Source organism: Haliotis rufescens, unplaced genomic scaffold, assembly GCF_023055435.1.
Source record: "Haliotis rufescens isolate VD_foot unplaced genomic scaffold, xgHalRufe1.0.p SCAF_150, whole genome shotgun sequence".
NCBI lineage: Eukaryota > Metazoa > Mollusca > Gastropoda > Lepetellida > Haliotidae > Haliotis > Haliotis rufescens.
Genome location: NW_025963836.1, coordinates 207,821 through 229,095, shown reverse-complemented (window position 1 = coordinate 229,095; position 21,275 = coordinate 207,821). Strand labels below are relative to the sequence as shown.

The window sequence follows — 21,275 nt, the reverse complement described above, 5'->3', positions numbered from 1 at the left end:
ATTTACCCCTGCTTACCTATACTAGCAGCACATATTTATCCCCCATCCCCGGTTGTATATACTAGCAGCATACATGTATATTTACCCCCTGCTTGCTTACTAGACGTATACATTTACCTCCTGCTTCCTATAGTAACAACATATATTTACCCCCTGCTTGCCTACACCATCAACACATATTTACGCCCATGATTGCATATACTAGCAGCATATATTTACTTCTTGCTTGCCTATAGTAGCAGCACATATTTAACCCCCTGCTTGCCTATACCAGCAGCATATATTTACCCCCTGCTTGTCTATACTAGCAGCATAACGTCACATACTTACCCCCTGCTTGCCTATACCAGCAGCATATACTAGTATTTATCCCATGGGTGTCAATACTAGCAGCATATATTTACCCCTGCCTGTCTATACTAGCAGCATAAAAAGTTACCCCCTGCTTGCCTATACCAGCAGCATATATTTACCCCCTGCTTACCTATACTAGCAGCATAACGACACCTATTTACCCCCTGCTTGCCTATACTAGCAGCATATATTTCCCCCCTGCTTCCCTATACTAGCAGCGTATGTTCACCCCTGCTTGCCTATACTCGCAGCATATACTTACCCCCTGCTTGCCTATACTCGCAGCATAAACTTACCCCCTGCTTGCCTATACTAGCAGCATATATTTACCCCCTGCTTCTCTGGGCCAATAGCCTCTATTTACCCCCTGCTTCTCTGTACTAATAGCCTCTATTTCACCCTGCTTCCCTGTACCAATAGCCTCTATTTACCCCTGCTTATCTGAACCGATAGCCACTATTTACCCCTGCTTCTCTGTACTAATAGCCTCTATTTAAGCCTGCTTCCCTGTACCAATAGCCTCTATTTCACCCTGCTTCCATGTACCAATAGCCTCTATTTAACCCTGCTTCTCTGTACTAATAGCCTCTATTTACCCCCTGCTTCTCTGTACTAATAGGGGGCGGTCGGGTAGCCTAGTGGTTAAAGCGTTCGCTCGTCACGCCGAAGACCCGGGTTCGATTCTCGACATGGGTACAATGTGTGAAGCCCATTTCTGGTGTCCCCCGCCGTGATATTGCTGGAATATTGCTAAAAGCGGCGTAAAACCATATTCACTCACTCACTCACTCTGTACTAATAGCCTCTATTTAACCCCTGCTTCTCTGTACCTATAGCCTCTATTTACCACTGCTTCTCTGTACTGATAGCCTCTATTTAACCCTGCTTCTCTGTACTAATAGCCTCTATTTACCACTGCTTCCCTGTACCAATAGCCTCTATTTACCCCTGCTTCCCTGTACTAACAGCCTCTATTTACCCCTGCTTCTCTGTACTTATAGCCTCTATTTACCCCTGCTTCTCGTACTTACAGCCTCTATTTAACCCTGCTTCTCTGTACCAATAGCCTCTAGTTACCCCTGCTTCTCTGAACTAATAGCCTCTATTTACCCCTGCTTCCCATACTAACAGCCTCTATTTAACCCTGCTTCTCTGTACCAATAGCCTCTATTTACCCCTGCTTCCCTGTACTAATAGCCTCTATTTACCCCTGCTTCCCGTACTAACAGCCTCTATTTAACCCTGTTTCTCTGTACCAATAGCCTCTATTTACCCCGACCCCCCCCCCCCCCCCCCCCCCCCCCTGCCTGCTTCCCTTTGCTAAAAGCCTAATCTTCACACCCTGCTTGTCTGTTTACGCCTGAGTCCCTGTACAAACATCCCTTATGTATTACCTACTAAATTGCTAAACCCTCAGAAACAGATTTCATTACCATTTGTTTTGAAATACACTCATTGTAATACAAGCGTTATCTTACGGGGACTCGTTTGGTAATCAATATCTGTACATATCGCGTTTTGCTTCACTGGAAATAGCCATGGGATCAATATTATTAATGAAACAACAGAAAACGCTCCTTATTAAGACAGTGATATAAACTACATTTGCTTTCCTGGGAAGACAACAAAGAGACTCATAATATTATACAGACATAGCGAGACACGTTTACAACCATACCGATAGCACATCAGAGTGGGAGTAACGTATATTATATCTTTTGTACATAAGTACTTCGTGCTTTATGGGCTGACATGTGGTCGACAATACTTGTAACATAGTACGGCATAACACACCAGGTATGACTGCATGGATGACCCATTGTCCAAACCATTGCCACAAATGAACACTTAGACAGAAACGTGACAGTACCAAATGCATGTCTGTTCAAGTAGCATCCCATCTAGACAGTCACTGTTGTATACTCGCGCTAACACTGACATTGTGTGACGTCGTGCGTCAAGCACGAGGGCTATTATACTCCGGATGCTCCAGCTCTTAACGATAACCAGCGCAGGTCAACAAGGTCCGTGTAGAGGTTCAAACATAATACATGTCTCATAGGACTTGAAGTGAAGCCTCCCCTGTTAAGAGTCTATGGATAACGCCACTTTGAGTATTGTAGAGTGACTAGAGATTGATTACTAAGGACAAACATATAGTGAGGATGGTACTACAGTGACAGCTATTACTAACTCTACTATTGCAACTACGACAACCATCACTGCTCCTATTATTACTACGACTACTACAACAACTACTTCTACCACTACTACCACCATTATCACCACTACAACTGCTGCTACTACCACACCTACCACAACTACAACTACCACCACTACCACTGCCACTACTACTACCACCACTACCACTACTACTAACGCTACCACTACTACTACCACTACTACTACCACTATCTCTACTACGACGTGACTGACAGAGTACTACTACTAGTACTACTGCTACTGCTACTGCTACTGCTACCACTACCACTACCACTACCACTACAACTACTTCTACCTCTACCACTACACTACTACTACAACTACTACTATTACAACTACTACTACTACTACCACTACTTCCACTACTACTCCTACTACTACTGCCACCACTACCACTGACCCTACTTCTAATAATACAACTACCACCACTACGACTACCACTACCACTGCCTCTACTACTACTACAACTACCACCACTACCAATACTATTACCACTACCACTACAACTACCACCACCACTAACACAACTACTCCTATTGCAACTACTACCACTACCACCAACACCAACACCAACACCAACACCAACACCAACACCAACACCACTTCCACTACCACTACACTATCACTACCACTACCACTACCACTACCACTACCACTACCTCTACCACCACCACCACCACCACCACCTCCGCCACTACCACTACAACTACCACTACTACTATTACTACAGTGCCCAGAGGACAACACAGTCCTGGTACAATGGTGAGTCCCCCAAGTCTATACACATGGATGTTACGATCACGATAGCAAACGTCAGAAGTGCAGTCAGATGTACACACAGCGACAAAACGAAACAAGGTAACAATTCAAACATATATCGGCCAAATACAACTATTTTAGTTTGTGGAAAAGGTTTCAAGCCGCAGAGGTCTTCAAGCACAGATATGGCTATTGATGCCGCTTGGATAGGCCTAGTGCCCTTGCAAAATTGTTTCGAAATATATATCTCCAAAGATGCCAAAATTTATAAAATGTCTTAGCTACGTCACAGTTAGACACTGATGTTTAGTATATTAGACTGTTCTTTTGACAATGATAGCAATTATCTGTGTAGTTTATCCAGATTCCCGATAGTTAATTCTGACTCGATTGCCAAATGACAAGGGTGACGCCATGTTTGTTTATTAACACTGAAAGTAGTCATTACTTAACCTTTGATATTTGCATCTCTATCCGCATATGACCCCAATGGATATCGTTTTTAAAGTTGGCTTTATTCTGCCGAGAAACCTACCCATTATATAATAAACAACAATTGCGGTATTGAAACATTTACTACAATCAACACGAATATCACTAACCCACCTTTACAAATCTGGAAACGTCATAGAACAAACCGGATGACGTTACTGTTGAACATCAATATGACGTCACCTAACAGCAGGCGTGATAACGGCCCGTCGTCAAGCAATATGAGGGCATTATCAAGTTACAGTGTGCTGCTCATATCTGATAAAATGCGGGCTGCTTATTGATAATTATATCCATTTAAGAATTAATATATGCTTTTTAGCTTTAATAAATTCGTAGTTTTATCTGGAATTATATATCATTATCTTGTTGTGAAACGTTATTCGCATTCGCATCCGCTGGTTTGACTAAGCACTTAAGCAAATATGCGTGGAACACATAATGATAAGCCGTAAGAATGCATATTGAGGGTTCATTATATATTGACTACAAATTTGAAACATTGAGATACCTTCGCTGAGCACTGGCGTCGTGGCTGATGGACACTTGATCAGAATTCCCTCGTCCCCTTTACTGTGATCGTAAGTGCACCGGTTACACATCTCGCCCAATACTGGACACTATTAGGAGTGAAACATGGCCTTCACAATAACCAGGATAACGCCATGCGATAACGGGGACCGTGTTTGATCCACGCATTAGGTTTCCTGTTACACTTGAAACATATCAGACACACATAGGCGACCATAAGCAGCAAAGGTTTGTATTGGGAAATCACAAATAGTATTAGATCATATATCACACAGTAATATCCGAACAAATACAACTAAGCCATGGTCATCAACATACTCTCATCATAAATCTAAAACACCACTAATTATATGAGGGGTGGCCAAACGATGCCGAGTTATACTCACTGTATACTACTGCCTGTCAGTTTGAATGTATTTACTACACTAGTGTACATGTTTCTGAGCTGCATTTCAGCTTAAAACTCAATCAAACATCAAGGTATTATCTGTTGATGAACATGTAGAAAATTGTCTTGTGGTGTTACTTCTTTAAAAGAAATTGACTTGTACTGTCAAACATTAAAGCTGATATGCCTTTTGACGTAGTTCGTGATGCTATTGTAGCATACGCCAAGAAACAATATGTCTATGTGAGCATGGTCAGACTTTTGAAACACTGGACCGGTATGTACCCAACATATACACTGCGGATCAACATTGACACTGGATCAGCACATAAAGTTCTTGAAAATGAACATTTTTTGCCAAAGAATGTAAAATGCCGCGAATGGGTGTCCTACCCGCGTCGGGATGCTGGAAATAAGTAACCATGAACATGTTTAGGTTGCTCCTAATACTGATCATGCTGAACATCGGGACTTGGAATACCAGAGGTGCACTGTACAGTCACCAGTACCTTGAAAACATAGCTAACAAATGTGATGTGTTAACTGTTTCTGAACACTGGTTGACCAAAAGAACTTAGACATTTTTCGACTCGCCGTTAAAAAGGACTCGTTCAGTGATATACAGACGTACGTCCCTGGGTATGACGGAGTAGTTGCTGTAAGGCTATCTAGACCCAACTATGTTGACCTATCTGTGGTCTGTACACTCCTTCCATCTACCAATAAGAATGTGTGTGCCTATCAAGAACGATTGAAGGAAACATTCGACATTGTTGATGAACTCTCACAAACCAGTCATACTATCCTATGCGGCGACTCCAACACAGACATAACCAATAATCAAAACTCGCATCGATCACGCCTACTCATAGATTATCTTTCCGTGCGGAATATGGTATCTTCCTATGACAGCGGTAAAGTAGTAGGACACTTAATGACATGGAGGAACAAGAACTTCACACAATCGTCCATAATTGACTATGTATTTGTACCTCGACATCTACAACTATCTGTCAACAAGAAACGTATATATGATTCAGCTCCTTTCGATGTGTCTGATCACTTCCCCGTTATAGTGTCCATACATGATGATAAGCTAAACAGCACTACATGTAAAGCGGACATGCCGTCGACTCCATACAAATGGACAAAAGCTAGTCACTTAGAACTAAGTAGGTATGAAGCCGGTATTATCAAGGTACATCAAGGTATTATCTGTTGATGAACATGGAGAAAATTGTCTTGTGGTGTTCCTTCCTTTGTCACTGTTAAGAAGTGGGCATCAGAATTCATGACGGGAGGAGAGAGATTTGAAGAGCTGGAATATATTCAACTGCAACTACAAAGGAAGATGTTGACAACATGCATGATGTGGTTATATATGATCGACTACCAGCTACACGTCACTTAGCTTAGTTGACATCTCTCATGAGCAAGCTAAGAACATTCTGATGCATGCACATTGCATCACACCGTGTTTCAGCACGCTGGGTTTCCAGGCTTCAGATTCCAGATTCGGGAAGCACCTGTTTCACCATCTCTCCTGAGAGTTCCTGTTGTTTTGAAGACAACCCAGCTGATTATTATTGTCAATGATCTAATTGTACCCTTGATTATATTGGATTCACCACCATCAGCCGGAGACTAAACTACAGTCAAAGCAGTGCACACATTTAACGACTCCTCCGACGTCTGTTCCATCAGCTGACACGGAGATGAAGTTGGTTTTCTATGGTATGGTGGACTACCTCTCGAAAGGTCAGATTATTAATTGCCAATATTATGTTCTATTGCTTGTGCAAGTGGGTTAGAATATCAAGGATTAACGTTGTAGAAAACTCAAAGAAGACGTGTTGTTCCAGTGGACAATGCATCTATGCACAAGCCTGTCATGCCTGTAATGACAGACTGTCTCTTCACCAGATTTGGCACCTTAACATTTCCATCTTTCCGAACATGAAGGAAGTGTTTGCTAGCAATATGCAAATGACGATGACGTTATTCCTGTTGCGGAGGGTATTTTACACCCCCAGAAGGAAGTACTCGATAATTACTGTCCGAAGAGTGAGGACATGGGAAGGGATCCAGCTGCAAGGAAAGATGCAGGTATGTATTCATAGTGTTTCATGAGTGTGATTTAATGGATAATGAGTATGATGTTTAATAAGAGTAATTCTGAGTATATACCTATACATTATACACTTTAACATTATATAGTTATTGTCATGTCTTTAAACAAGCTACACATACGATCGTGATTAAGACAGGAATGGTGTATATAGTTCACAATTATCATAATATAATTTGACTTTTCATTTATCAGGCAAATGACATTCCGCAAATGAATCATAAAAGCATGCGACATTCACACATCAATCACAGACTCCCTGTTGTAGTGAATAGAGCGGAAGGTCATGATCAGTGGTTCGGTCAATAAGCGGTAACATTTAGGGTACTTTTTCAATAAGCAGTATTTTTTCTTCTTTTCCAATAAAGTCGTCGCAATTTTGTGGGGGGTCGCATATTTGTTTCACAAAATATGCCAAATGAATTTTTCAACAAATATTAAAATAATCTAAATTTGGAATTTCGATGCGAAACGATTCCTAAATCGGGCATGGCGGGACATGGGACTTTTAATTCTGTTTTCGTTTCATCCGGACAATTCATATTTTTAATACCTGGTAAAATCTCAAATCGCTAAACATTATAGACCGGTCCCCTGCGTCAGTTGTGCAGCCTGCTTTCTGTGGCGAAGCATTTGGGTCTTGAAAACAGACTGTGTTTTTCACCATTTTAATCATTTTACGATAAGCAGTAAATTTTTTAATCATTGACGTTAAGCAGTTATATTTTGGTATTTTCCGTTAAGCATTTACAATAAAAAAAAGATGATTTTTACATTTACGACAGTGTTTGAAGGGTGTTTTACGTTAAGCATTAAAACCCATCAGGACCCTCATGTAATAACAATGCCTGACGCTTGCCACTGTGGGACAGGCTGGCATGGAGTAGGTGTAAGTGTGGGGTATCCATGTTAAACTGCGGCACTTTGTAGGGATACCTTTATGATAATTATAAGTCGATTGTACGATTCCGACTATACCAAGAACATGTATTTATGAATGCCCATCAAATCGCTGAATGATACCAGGTGGTTGCGAAAAAGTGAGCGTATCCTGCCCGACCGATGGCACGCATGACAAACACATGCAAAGTCAAGTCAATTATTCCCGGAAAAACACGGGAACAGATAGTACAAGTTAAAATAGGGAATTGAATTCTTAGCAGGAATACGACTGGACTAGTACAAAGAGCCACATACAAGCATGACATTGTACATGCACGTAGCTATATAAGGGACATAATCTTGACCTTGATCCCCGTTTCACCTCGGCTTATAAGAAAACCCTGACTTCATTTATATTACTATGTCCAACTGCCACTTAGATATGTTAAAGTATGGATATTACCAGACCAGATCAGCAATATTAGCAATGCAGTGTTTACCTTCAGTCGCAGCTAGCAAGCATGCTATCCACATCATCACGGGTACGGTCATTCTGTTGACTGAAATTGATATCAAAGAACCAGTTTCCGTAACATGCACAATGCAACAATAGATTAAGAGCAGAACAAGTGTTGACTGCACAGTCTGAGATCATAAACACAGAATGAATATCAGGAAAACAATTGTAAAATTAGGCCAGCTGTGTGGTATGTATATCCCCAAGGAAGCTGAGAATAAAATCAGGATGGACGCTGAGGATGAAACATTTATGGAATCTAGTTTGTATCAATTAACATTAAAATTATTGTGCGTGAAGGTGCAGTTTACACGAAATGCACCTTTCACATTGGAAGCTGAGACGTTAATACAGTTTAGCTCTCATTCTATAAAAGGTCAGGTTCTAATGAACTCATACAAAGTGAATGTCATTTCGTAGATTAAGTCTATAAAAGGCATTAATAAGTGATACACATAAGGAAGAGAATTAATGGATGTCAACTTTAACACTACGTTTCGGTGTATATACATACTCCTTCATTGGTTATATACTCCTAACCGTCGTGTTCCTCACACTAAAAAAGTTGACACCCATAACATTTTCTTCCTTATGTCTTCAACTATAAAACATGTAGCACTAGCATATACTTACATTTTGATCAGACTTATGTACGGATGTTTCCTGTTGTTACAATTGCAGACCCCGCAGAATGTAACCCACGAGTCGTATGTGTCATGCTGGAGGGATGGTGGGAGTAGTGCTATCTTACATCAAGCACCCTTCGTTCACAATCCCTTAAACTTATGTTTCCTGTTGATAGTCACATGTCTTTACCAGGATATTGGACGTGACCACTCTCTCGTGAACAGAAGGAAATATTATCATGCACAGGTGGTTGAAATAATGATAAAAAAACCGTTGAGCATTGCATTAATAAGTTGTTCGAAACCTTTCTGTCAGTTAATATTTGTTTTCCTTGTAATATTTTAACGCAAATATTTCTGTGAAGTGAAGTTTAAACAACTCCACATATAATAGTTCCTGAAATGAACTGGGACAGTTTCACAAATAAAGAACATACTTGACTTTAACCAAATGTATGGTCATGTCAAAGGATGTCAGTTTTCCTCAATATGTGTTAGTTCTCTGTGATTAAGAAGGGTTGCTATCGATGGGGTGTGTGAGGATCCCAGGCACGTGAGGGTCACTACAGCGTTGGGCATGCCAGGAACCTGACATTGCTATTCTCCCGGATTATGTTTCACCTTGGTAGTAAAGGTCCAAGACATTTCATGCTTTCATAGCTTTCAATGTCACTGTATAAAAAGTCAACGCTATGGAATAATCAGTTATGATTGTCTGTCGAAACAGATTCCACTGGGTGTAAAAGGCAAACGAGCGGCGAAAATTATGAGTGAATCACTGAAAATCAGTGATGACACCATGTACCCGCGAAAAGAATAACATCTCCTGCATAAGCCATGATATAACTTGCTGTTGAATAAAAGCGACAAAACCCTTTCAATAATCATTGGAAATAATACTAAAAGCGATTGTCGATTGTACGATTCCAACCATATCATGAGCTTGTGCTTATAAATCACAATCAAGCAGTGATGATACCAGGTCTTAGCGAAAAGGTTATCGTAAACTGCCCCACCTGTCATAAACACATGCAAAAACAAGTCAACTGTTCCATCAAACCCATCCACTCACTGGTGTATCTAGCTTTGGGGTGGCAGTGACTAGCTGTAATCATGTGATGTCTTAACGCCACCAGGGCGATGTAGTTACAAGACGGTATGACCTGCTTCAGCCTTTGAATTGGAAACATACAGGGTTTGTCGTCCACATGCCCTTGTACTTGGTCTGTATATTCTGACACTTATGTGACCATTACACTTTAACGACTTAAAGTCCAAGGTGATGGTGGTCTCAGATGTTAACTAGTAACTTATAAGGGAGGAAAATGCAAAGTGATGATGGGCTTAGATGTTTACTTGTGACAAATAAGGGAGGAAAATCCAAAGTGATGGTGGTCTTAGATTTTACTTGTGACACATAAGGGAGGAAAATCCAAGGTGATGGTGGTCTTAGATTTTTCTTGTGACAAATAAGGGAGGAAAATCCAAGGGTGATGGTGGTCTTAGATGTTTACTAGTAACTAGTAAGGGAGGACTATCCAAGGTGATGGTGGTCTTAGATGTTTACTTGTGACAAATAAGGGAGGAAAATCCAAGGTGATGGTAGTCTTAGATGTTTACTAGTAACTAGGAAGGGGGGAGCATTGAACATTTGAACATTGAACATAGCATTCTCGAGGGATCCAACTGTGTACACCTTCTTATGATGCCTTAGACGACTGGGCTAGCTGTGACATCCGTATTGCTGATCTCATCTTCAATAGACTACGAACACGCTTATAACGAACTGACGGATATTACAAACTTATTTTTGGTCCCGGCCATTTGCTGTATACATGTTGCATGCATGCTTATAACGAACTACGGAGTCTCTTTGAGTTTGTTATAACCGTAGTTTACTGAATTTAACTGTAGATCTAAAACAAAAACCATGAATGTCGTTGGTTAAACGCACATCTGAGTCGGATCCGTGATTCCAGGTCGATGGATTGTCTCCCTCGCAGAGCGTAAGGCAGAGCTGCTGCTTTGAAAATTTACCCGGACATAGAAACATTATTATCACTAAGGTACGTTTTGTGAACCTTCAATCCAACACATGTCAACTATTAAGATATAGCATTACATAAAGAAATGATGCTCATTAAGAGAAATAGGAATACATCTGATTCCCGTTGATGTTAGAGATCCATAGATATGCAATGATTAAACAACACAAGCACTTATTTCGTTATTTTTCCGTTTCAGGTTTGTGATTTAGTAGGGCGGTTTCATAAACAATAATGTTGGTGTCAGTGGCTCGCGTCCTTACATAATTTACAGTTTAAAATAACTACACGGAAACTGAAACTAGAGACGTAGGGTTGTCGTTTGTTAGACACAGATACACAAATCCTTTCTTGAGTGAATGCATCGTTGTATAATGTATACTTTAATACATTCACAAGGAACATGGGAGTGAAAACTCTCATCAAACTGTAAATACATGGTGGTGACTATTCAGGACTGCTATTAGCTTCACTGTTATCAAGGTCAGGTGAACAACAGACACACGTCCCTCAGTGCATGCAGTATGCATCCTGACACTGCAGATATGAAAGCCTAACGCACAGTTCAAACCAAACGCCTCGCACATGTCAAGGCTGTTATCGTCATGCCCTTGATGCCCATTAGGGGTTGAAGGTAGCTGACATTTTGAAACACAAAACAGAAAGGCAATCATTACATATTATATACATTTTGTTTCTAATTACTATTCATGATGTCTAAGTTAGTTCAGGCTGTGGGTAAGGGTAATCTCTGATAAATAAACTAACTTGTCCATGCTTGAACTAACTTTACCCCCTACACGTAGTAGTCGCGCCCACATTGTTTTCCCGAGAATTAATCTGGGCTCAGCCACTAGATCTGTGACGATTATGGAAGGGGGAAGTGAGAGTGGGAGTACAAATCTAAGTGTGTTGTGGAGAGGGGAAACTTTGGGGTAGAGATGTAGTCAGGTTTGAAGTAAAAATTGCACCCTGATGTTGTCAAACATTACTTCACTTTTAACAAAGTTGATTTACCCTCGTTCCGTACATGTATGATCCGTTGTTGACGCGTGAGTCATCAGAATAATACACACCATCAATCTCAGCAAAGGTGAATGAGTGAGTGAGTTGTGTTTAACGCCGCTTATAACAGTATTCCAGTTATATCGCGGCGTGTCAGCTTAATGTGCGGGGAAAGCCCGAAGTGATGCGGGTCTCAGACGTTTACCACTTCGGTGAAACCAAAGAGCACAGGTATGGTGCTGACAAACCTAGAACCATAATCGGGGCGAACCGGGATTCGAACCCACAATCACAGATTTCTGGCGTGTCCACGGGACGCAACTCTGCACAGCGTTTCGCGGCGACTTAGACGAATGGGCCACCCGTGCCGCCCTCAGCAAAGGGATCACATGCATTCATCATGTTTTTCGCATACATTCCGGATATGAGGTATTTGTTTGTTGTTTAACACCTCACTCAGCAACAGTTCACCTAGGTCACAACAGTGTTCAAATATTCAGCATTTGATCAGTAAATCCAGCGATTGATATTATGGATCATTTGGGTATGATGACACAAATCAACCAAACAGTGATCAACCCGATCGTTTAAGGGACTCGTTCGACCATAGGTTGCTAGGGGCCTATTGCAACCAGGGATATGCATGTGTGGACTTTGGATAAAACCTTCTTATTCAATGTCGAGCCCAACAACACACTCTCAACAGCGCGGTGAATGAGAACACTTCATGCATGAACACAATGCGGACAGAACACAACATCTCCGAGCCTTGGGTATGCCTGTATAGCGATACATGTAGACAGGTTGAGCAGGACGCGTCTGTGCACAACATCAACAGACGTGAGTATGCCTGTATAGCGATACATGTAGACAGGTTGAGCAGGACGCGTCTGTGCACAGATAGGAGGAAACTATTACCGTTTTTGACGTAATAAGAGCCCCGCTCTAATAAGCGCCCACGGCGATATTTGCTAATATATTGGCTAGTGAACAATCTCAATCACTCCTCCGATCAATGTACACAAGACTTATTTATTTGTGTATTATACGCACTCGTGTGTTTTATGCACCCTTAATTATGAGCATTTATGTCCTGGAAAAATATATATGTCGTATATAAACATTTCAGGCTGTCAGCATAAACCATGAAATTTACGAACCTTCAACTCCGCAAAATAATATTCCAATAAGAGCCCCCTTTTTTCTAATTTTGAGAGCGACCTTGGCGCTTATTACGTCGAATACGGTAAGTATCAACTGTACGATTATACTAAATCTGGCGTGGAGTTGTAATGTTACAACTTCCTCAATGATGTCTATATGAGTGACTAACAACACATTTGTCACTCTGGTTGTTGGCGTGGCTTAGAGCTTGGGTGGTGTAGGGTAGAACAGGGTGTGTGTGGGAGAGAGTTATGGAGGTGGGGGAGATGTCAGTTAGAGTTAAGTCGGTGTGGTACACGACAGAGAAGGTTTGGGTGGTGTAGGGTGGAACAGGGTGTGTGTGTGGAGAGAGTTATGGAGGTTGGGGAGATGTCAGTTAGAGTTAAGTCGGAATGGTACACGACAGAGAAGGTTTGGTTGGTGTAGGGTAGAACAGGGTGTGTGTGGGAGAGAGTTATGGAGGTGAGGGAGATGTCAGTTAGAGTTAAGTCGGTGTGGTACACGGCAGAGAAGGTTTGGTTGGTGTAGGGTAGAACAGGGTGTGTGTGGGAGAGAGTTATGGAGGTGAGGGAGATGTCAGTTAGAGTTAAGTCGGTGTGGTACACGGCAGAGAAGGTTTGGTTGGTGTAGGGTAGAACAGGGTGTGTGTGGGAGAGAGTTATGGAGGTGAGGGAGATGTCAGTTAGAGTTATTTGATTGTTATTGTTATAACAAAACAGATTTGCAAGAAGGAAAACACAGTTGGTGTCCACGAGGATGCCTACGTCTTGCCTTAATGTCTTACCACCACATTTTACATAAATGATATAAACGGGGACGTCCAGCATTTCACAAATTGTTTTCTCAAGAAACGTCAGATGGCATTTGCTTCAATTTATGACAAATTGTCCTGAACCTCTGAAGGCACGTAACTGTATCTGTGGTCTCTTCGTTTTGTAACAAAAGCTCCATGGATCAAGGAATGAAGATTTTCCTAGCCTCAGGTTTGTCATGTGGGATTGTGGTGGGAAAAAATCAAATGTATTGACAGAACAACATTTTATTTCTTCTCTGAGATTGCATAAAGTCAAGCGAATCCTTTGAGGCTTTGAGAATGCACGTGCTTTTACTTCCACTTGTTTTAAGTACTTTCTGTAAATATAAAAATTGTCGTTCTTGGTTGTATTATAGATTATGGTTTGTTCTTGAGACAGGGATTTGGTTGTATATTTGCTGAACATAAATATCATAGCATATAATTGCGATACTTCACACGTACAGCAAAATGTTTTTATTCGTATTAAAAACACAAAATCGATTGAGTCACCATAACTATGGATCTATGTATCCGTAACCGAACATATAACATATCTTTGATACATGTATCAGAAGGAGACACGTGAAGATCCGGGGTAGAATAGGTCTTCAAAAACCCATGTTTGCCGTAAAGACGACGTAAGAGGTGACTAACAAGATCGGGGCGGTCAGGCTCGCTGACTTGTTAGATGAATCACATCTTAACCCAATTGTGTACATCGATGCTCATGATATCAACCACTGGATTGTCTTGGTCAGACTCGATTATTTACAGACCGCCGTTATATAGCTCGAATATTGCTGAGAGTGGCGTTAAATAACAAGCAAACAACCGATAGCCTAAGCATTCAACGTATTGGCCTGTTAAGGCTTTGGTTTCGTACAACTCTTTTCAACAAATAACACGTCATCTTACTTGATTCATTATCTCTGTCCAGAAACAAGGCCAAGCTGGCGGGTAACAGAATATGAATATGCGCTGTTCAATCTTGAATTGCAAATACACGGAAATTGATGGCCAATTATTAATGTTTTTCACAAATATTTCCGTGTTACGAATGTTGCACGGCAAAATCATTTCATCTGCTAAAATGTACATAAGAGGAGAATAAACTTACAAAATGCTAGATAAGTATATGTAGGAAAGCCACACCCGGCACCACGTTAGCAAACTCGGCAAATGAGTCGCAACATACACACATGTATACACTATTTCCAGAGAATGAATGATTGAGAATTACTGTACAACCAGTAGACGCGTGAACGTCTAACGCTGCAGTCAGCAATATTCCGACCTGTGAAGATCCGGGATAGAATTTGTTTTCAGCAACCCATGAGTGCCGTAAAAGCCGACTATGCTTGTCATAAAAGTCGACTAACGGGATTGGGTGGTCAGGCTTGCTGACTTAGTTGATGCATGTCATTGATCCCAATTGCATGGGTCGATGTTCATGATGTCAGTCACTGAATTGTCTGGTCCAGACTCGATTACTTACAGACCGCCGTCATATAGCTGGAATTTTGCTGAGTGTGGCGTAAAACAACAAACAAACAAACAAAACAAACCCGACTTGTTCCGGTTGCTGTGGAATCGAACCACCGTCTTCCGGTCTCCCTGCAGACGTTCAATGCAAGAATAACGTATTGTCAACAAATGACCTTTCCGAAATGTTCGATTTCTATCCAGGTGAGGGGCACGGGTGGCCTAGTCGTCTGAGGTGCCGCAATTTGTTGTGCAGAGTTGCGTCCCTTGGGCACGCAAGGAACCTATGATTGTGGCTCAAGGCCCGGTTCACCCCGATTATGTTTCTAGGTTTGTCAGCATCATACCCGTGCTCGTGGGTTTCTTGGGTTGCCTACAAAGTGGCAAACGTCAAAGACCTGCTCAATTTGGGCTTAAGATGACACACCATGATATTACTGGAATACTGTTAAAAAAGGCGTTAAACCCAACTCACTCACTCTAAGCACGTGAAATTTTGGAGTATATGTTGCCACAGACAGCATCAAGTTCCCGCCTGCCTACATCTGCAACGTCATAAACATCATCCGCTCCACCAGCTGCACCTCCACTTCCACAGTTTCCATCAGGTGACCCGCATTGTATCTCAGAATACCATTCCAGCTCCACAACAGGTTCACCACCCATGTCGTCAACAGAGTCGCACACGACGTCCTCTGTCTGGGTGACACTGAGGAGTAAGAAGAATGCAAAACTATGTCATTAACTGTGGACATTCTTTTCAACATGAGCACGAGAATAGCCGAATAATGGTGGGTGAGTGAGTGAGTGAGTGATGAGTTGGTGAGTGGGTGAGTGAGTGAGTGATGAAGGGGTTGAGTGAGTGAGTGCGTGAGCGGGCGGGCGGGCGGGCGGCGAGCGAGCGAGTGAGTGAGTGAGTGAGTGGGTAGGGGGCTGCAAGGGTGGGTTGGTGTTTGGACTTTGAAACCAATGAGCATGGGTATGGTGCTGACAAACCTAGAAACATAATCAGGGTAAACCGGGATTCATAGGTTCCTGGCGTGCCCAAAGGACACAACTCTCTACAGCGAATCGCGGCGCCTTAGACGACTTGGCCACCCGTGCCCCCACTCATGCATGACACTAAACATAAACACTTAATGAAATAAATATCATGGTTTAATTAATAATGTGAAATAAGAAACAAAGCTTGCCAATCTCGCTCCTTCAGACGAGTTCACGTGAGTGTTGATTTCAAGTCATGATTTGGGTTATTGCTACTAGCTTCAGTGGTGGACACAGAGCACTTAGCACACAAGAATGGAGATAATGCGTTGATGGTGCCTGACTTTGTATCTGTAAATTTTTTCCCTCAACGATGGTGAAACATATCTTTACTCAAATGTCGTAGGGTCCCACAATTATAAGTTTATTGTAATGAAATGCAAAAAAATGCACAATGGGATGGCTGATTTTATTATCAACATCTCACGCCGCGGGGTATCGTGAGACACAGCACCCCACGTCATAGTCACATTGATCCCCATGTTGGAATTTGGGTTAAATGTTTTGGCCATTAATACATTTAGCGGGCTTCATTTAAGTTGTAACGGGAAGTAACTAGCGTTGTTGTCAGTATCGCTTTGTGCAAGAGACTGGGCTGTGACAGGGGACTTTGGAGGATATAACATGTTGATTCAAATACAAAACTTGTACTCTAAGAAGTCAGTCATTACTTATGTGACCATGTGTCTACAGTTTTGCTTCAAAATATGAGTATATTTCATAGATGTATCTGCCTTGTATTACAGTCAATCAAGCCGCCAGGGCTACTTCAGTATTTGAGGCAACGGCACCCTTCAACTTCGAGCAAGTGTTACAACCTGTGACTAGAACAAACCCGGCGAAGCTTCAGAATGATTTGGCGTCCTCAATCCTCGAAACCCACACTCGATGTTAGTCATTTGTTACGAACAGCATGGTACAGTGGCCAGTTGTGACTGGAATATTGCTGGCAGTATTGATAACTGTGTATCAGTCATCCACTCACTCACCTTTTTTGCCTGAAGCGTTGGCGATATTTGCAGCACACAACCAGGAACACCATTACCAGGAAACTGATATATGCCCCGGACACAACTAGGTACACCATCACCAGGAAGCTGATAGCTGCCCCGGACACTCCCACTTTAGCACCTGACAGAACAATGTCAGTATAAAACTCAATTTATTTCCTTAACTTGAACGGCAAAACAGAAGCAAGTCATCACACTGAATTTTGAACATGTATAATACTGATTATATTATATAAATACGAAGCGTGTGACACAACAGTGAGTGAGTTGGGTTTAACGCCGCTTTTAACAGTATTCCAGTTATATCGCGGCGTGTCAGCTTAATGTGGGAGGAAAGCCCGAAGTGATGAAACCAACGAGCACGGGTATGGTGCTTACAGACCTAGAAACATAATCGGGGTGAACCCGGATTCGAACCCATAATCATAGGTTTCTGTTGTGCCCAACTCTGCACAGAAAATCGCGGCGCCTTAGATGACTGGGCCCCCCCGTGCCCCCCTTGACACAATAGGAATAGTGTATCCCACCGTTGTGTACTCCTGGCGGAGGATCGATGTGTTCACGAATGTCATGTTCAACTCTCTAGGGACTCTACAGTATGGCACACACAGAGAGAGGCACACATACACAGAGAGAGGCACACACACACAGAGAGAGACACAGAGAGAGACACAGACAGAGACAGAGACAGAGACAGAGAGACAGAGGGACAGAGGGACAGAGAGACAGAGAGATAGAGAGAGATAGAAAGTTTGTATATCTGAACGTTTCAACAGGGCAGTGACACTTTTTGGGTATCATACGGGGATCATGACTTTCTCTCAGATCCAGCTTGTATCAAGATACTATATATGATACCTCAATGAGTGGAATCATTCATTAACATGAACACACGTTATTGACCGGAGATGATCAATGGTGTTGATAATATATTGATGTATGTGTGATAACTTGAAAACAGACGACCGTCTCACTCAGCCGGTTTCAGGAATACCGACACATTAAGCAACTTTACCGAGAGTATAAACTACAAGTTCTGATCGCCACATGAATATCGATCATATGAATAGTAATGCTATTAAAACCTTTTGTAAAACTATACCTACCATCACAGTCAGTCCCGTAGTAGGAGTCTACACATCCAGACACACAGGAGGAGCCCAGCTGACAATATCCTCCATCACACCCACCTGGACATGCTGTACAGTTACCTCCTGAACTGTCACATGGTATGTTGCAGCTGATGCCTTGATATCCTGGCACACACCCATCAGTGCAGTTAGCACTACCATGGCTTGAGGTCACACATGTGTTATTCCTACAGTTCTTGCTGCAGGTAGAGTTGCATTTACGTCCGTAATACCCAGTGTCACACTCAGTGAGGCAATCCCCGGACTTTCCGTCACATTCTGAACAGTGATTGGTTTTCTTGCATGGGTCAGCTGAAAGTCAAGATGCAGGTAACTATTTATAGTATTAAAAATAAGCTTTTCTATCATACCTCCATGTCAGAATGATGAGATCTAATTAGTCAACGTGAACTTGATAAAATACTTCGTAACCAGCAATGGAGGGAAATAAATTTCTCAATAAATCCTTTCTACCCCGCCACGAGCAAGGCCCCATATACCCCTCATGCTCCCGCTACAAATGATCCTTGTTGCACGGGTGGCACGGGTGGCCCAGTCGTCTCTGCAATTCCCACTTGGACATTACTGTTTCGTGAACAGAACGATAAAGAGGACTGGTTATACCTTAACAAATACATTCTAATATTAACAGCTCAGCGAGCATTTAATGGAAGCTATTTAAGATGGTTGATGAAAATGGCAGGGCTGAGTATATACCTATACTCTGTACATGAACAACTACATACTGATCGGCATTATTGGTAACCAAGCTACAAGTACGATCACGATAATGACAGGAATGTTTGTTTGTTTGTTTGTTGTTTAACGCAAAGCAATATTCCAGTTATATGACGGCGGTCTGTAAATAATCGAGTATGGGCCAGACAATCCAGTGATTGATATCATGAGCATCGATCCACGCTATTGGGATACGATGACATGCATCAACCAAGTCAGCGAGTCTGACCACCCGATCCCATTAGTCGCCTCTTACGACACGCATAGTCGCCTTTTATGGCAAACATGGGTTGCTGAAGACCTATTATACCCCGGATCTCCACAGGAATGACTTACATAGTTCAAGATTAGTAATATCATTTCAACTTGACGTTTCTCTACTCCTACTTTTTTCAGACTAGTGATACGTCACAGTGAAATATTAAAGCATTCGACACTCACAGGGTAATTACCGACTTTGAAAGTTTAATACCTAGTACACAGACCCGCACACAAACATATGCATGCACATCGCTATATAAGTGAAAACAATCTTGAACATAATCCGCATTTGACGTCACCTCATACAACAATCCTGTCGCCATTAATATCACAATGCTGGAGTATGGATATTACCAAATATTAAGACCAGATCACCAATATTAGCAATAGAACGCAATATTTCAGTTTTCGAATAGTCGACTTTCCCTTCATGTCAAGCAACACTACAGCAGCTAAAGCCTCTGGTGGTTGCATTGCACAACTTTTGAGCATACTCACTCTACCAAGATGTCAAAGAGCGTCATACGACTCTTGCTCAGACGTTGATTGATCAAAGTTACAACATTCAATGCCTAAGTAAACCTTTCAAAAAGGATTTCAGGAAGACATGTGGAGGATATTACCAAATTTGACGCAACAGTGACAAAATTGATGTCCAATACAATTCCTTTTTCTTCAGGTGAACAATTTACTTGCCTTTGCATGTGTTTTTGACGATTGCTACCGGTGGGGCAGGATACGCTCACCTATTCCTAACACGTGGTATCATCACTGTTTGATAGTTATTCATAAACACATGGTCATGACATAGTCAGAATCGTACAATCCACTCTGCTTTTAGAAGACATTATTATTGAATATAGAAAGGGTTTCGTCACTTTTATTTACCTTCAGTAGCAATTACCAAGCAAGCTATCCACATCATCACCACTGAGGCAGCCATTGTGTTGACTAAAACTGAATTGAAAGAACAAATAAGTGATAAAAAACATTTCCCGTCGACATACTCAATGAAACAAGACGATGAAGAGCATAACAACAAGGGTTGGAAAGTAGTGGAAGTGCGTCAGCGTTGTAGTTTCCAATTATATACTGCATTATATTGTCATACAGCTACTTTTACGTGTATACGTTTACAAACTGTCCGTCCTTTGAGACGCTGTCCTACATTTGTAATAAAGTTGCTGACTGACGCCCAAAGCGACATGCCACCTGTCATGCATGTACGTCTCAGCTTCATTAGAGATAGATGAGCATAAATGTCAATCAGGTTAAGTCAATCTATCCATGTCCATTCAAATGAAATTGTATAATATCCATGGCATGTATTGTCCAATCAGAATGGTGTACGTACTTCTGTAAATGCATTCGTCGTCATGTATACAACTGTATGCTTGTACTTATATAAGGAAGAGACACGACCGGAGTGGCGGTCGACTCACGGGACTCGGGACACGCTGTCTCCGGACCCCCGGTCACACTCCAGGACGACGCCTACCAGTGTCCATGTGATAAAGACTCTACATACAATAATACACGCTGTCTCCGGACCCCCGTCACACTCCAGGACGACGCCTACCAGTGTCCGTGTGATAAAGACTCTACATACAATAAGACACGCTGTCTCGGGACCCCCGGTCACACTCTAGGACGACGCCTACCAGTGTCCGTGTGATAAAGACTCTACATACAATAAGACA

General features: G+C 41.9%; 1 protein-coding gene across 1 annotated transcript; it reads right to left on the bottom strand.

Moving 5' to 3' along the window:
* Positions 1 to 15,847: 15,847 nt before the first annotated feature.
* Positions 15,848 to 17,533, bottom strand: LOC125380441. Its single transcript, XM_048396529.1, has 2 exons — positions 17,426 to 17,533; positions 15,848 to 16,101 (listed from the first exon to the last, which is right to left on the bottom strand). The coding sequence occupies exons 1-2, from the start codon at positions 17,521 to 17,523 to the stop codon at positions 15,873 to 15,875; spliced, it is 327 nt and encodes a 108-aa protein (XP_048252486.1). The 5' UTR covers positions 17,524 to 17,533; the 3' UTR covers positions 15,848 to 15,872.
* Between the last annotated feature and the right edge of the window lie 3,742 nt (positions 17,534 to 21,275).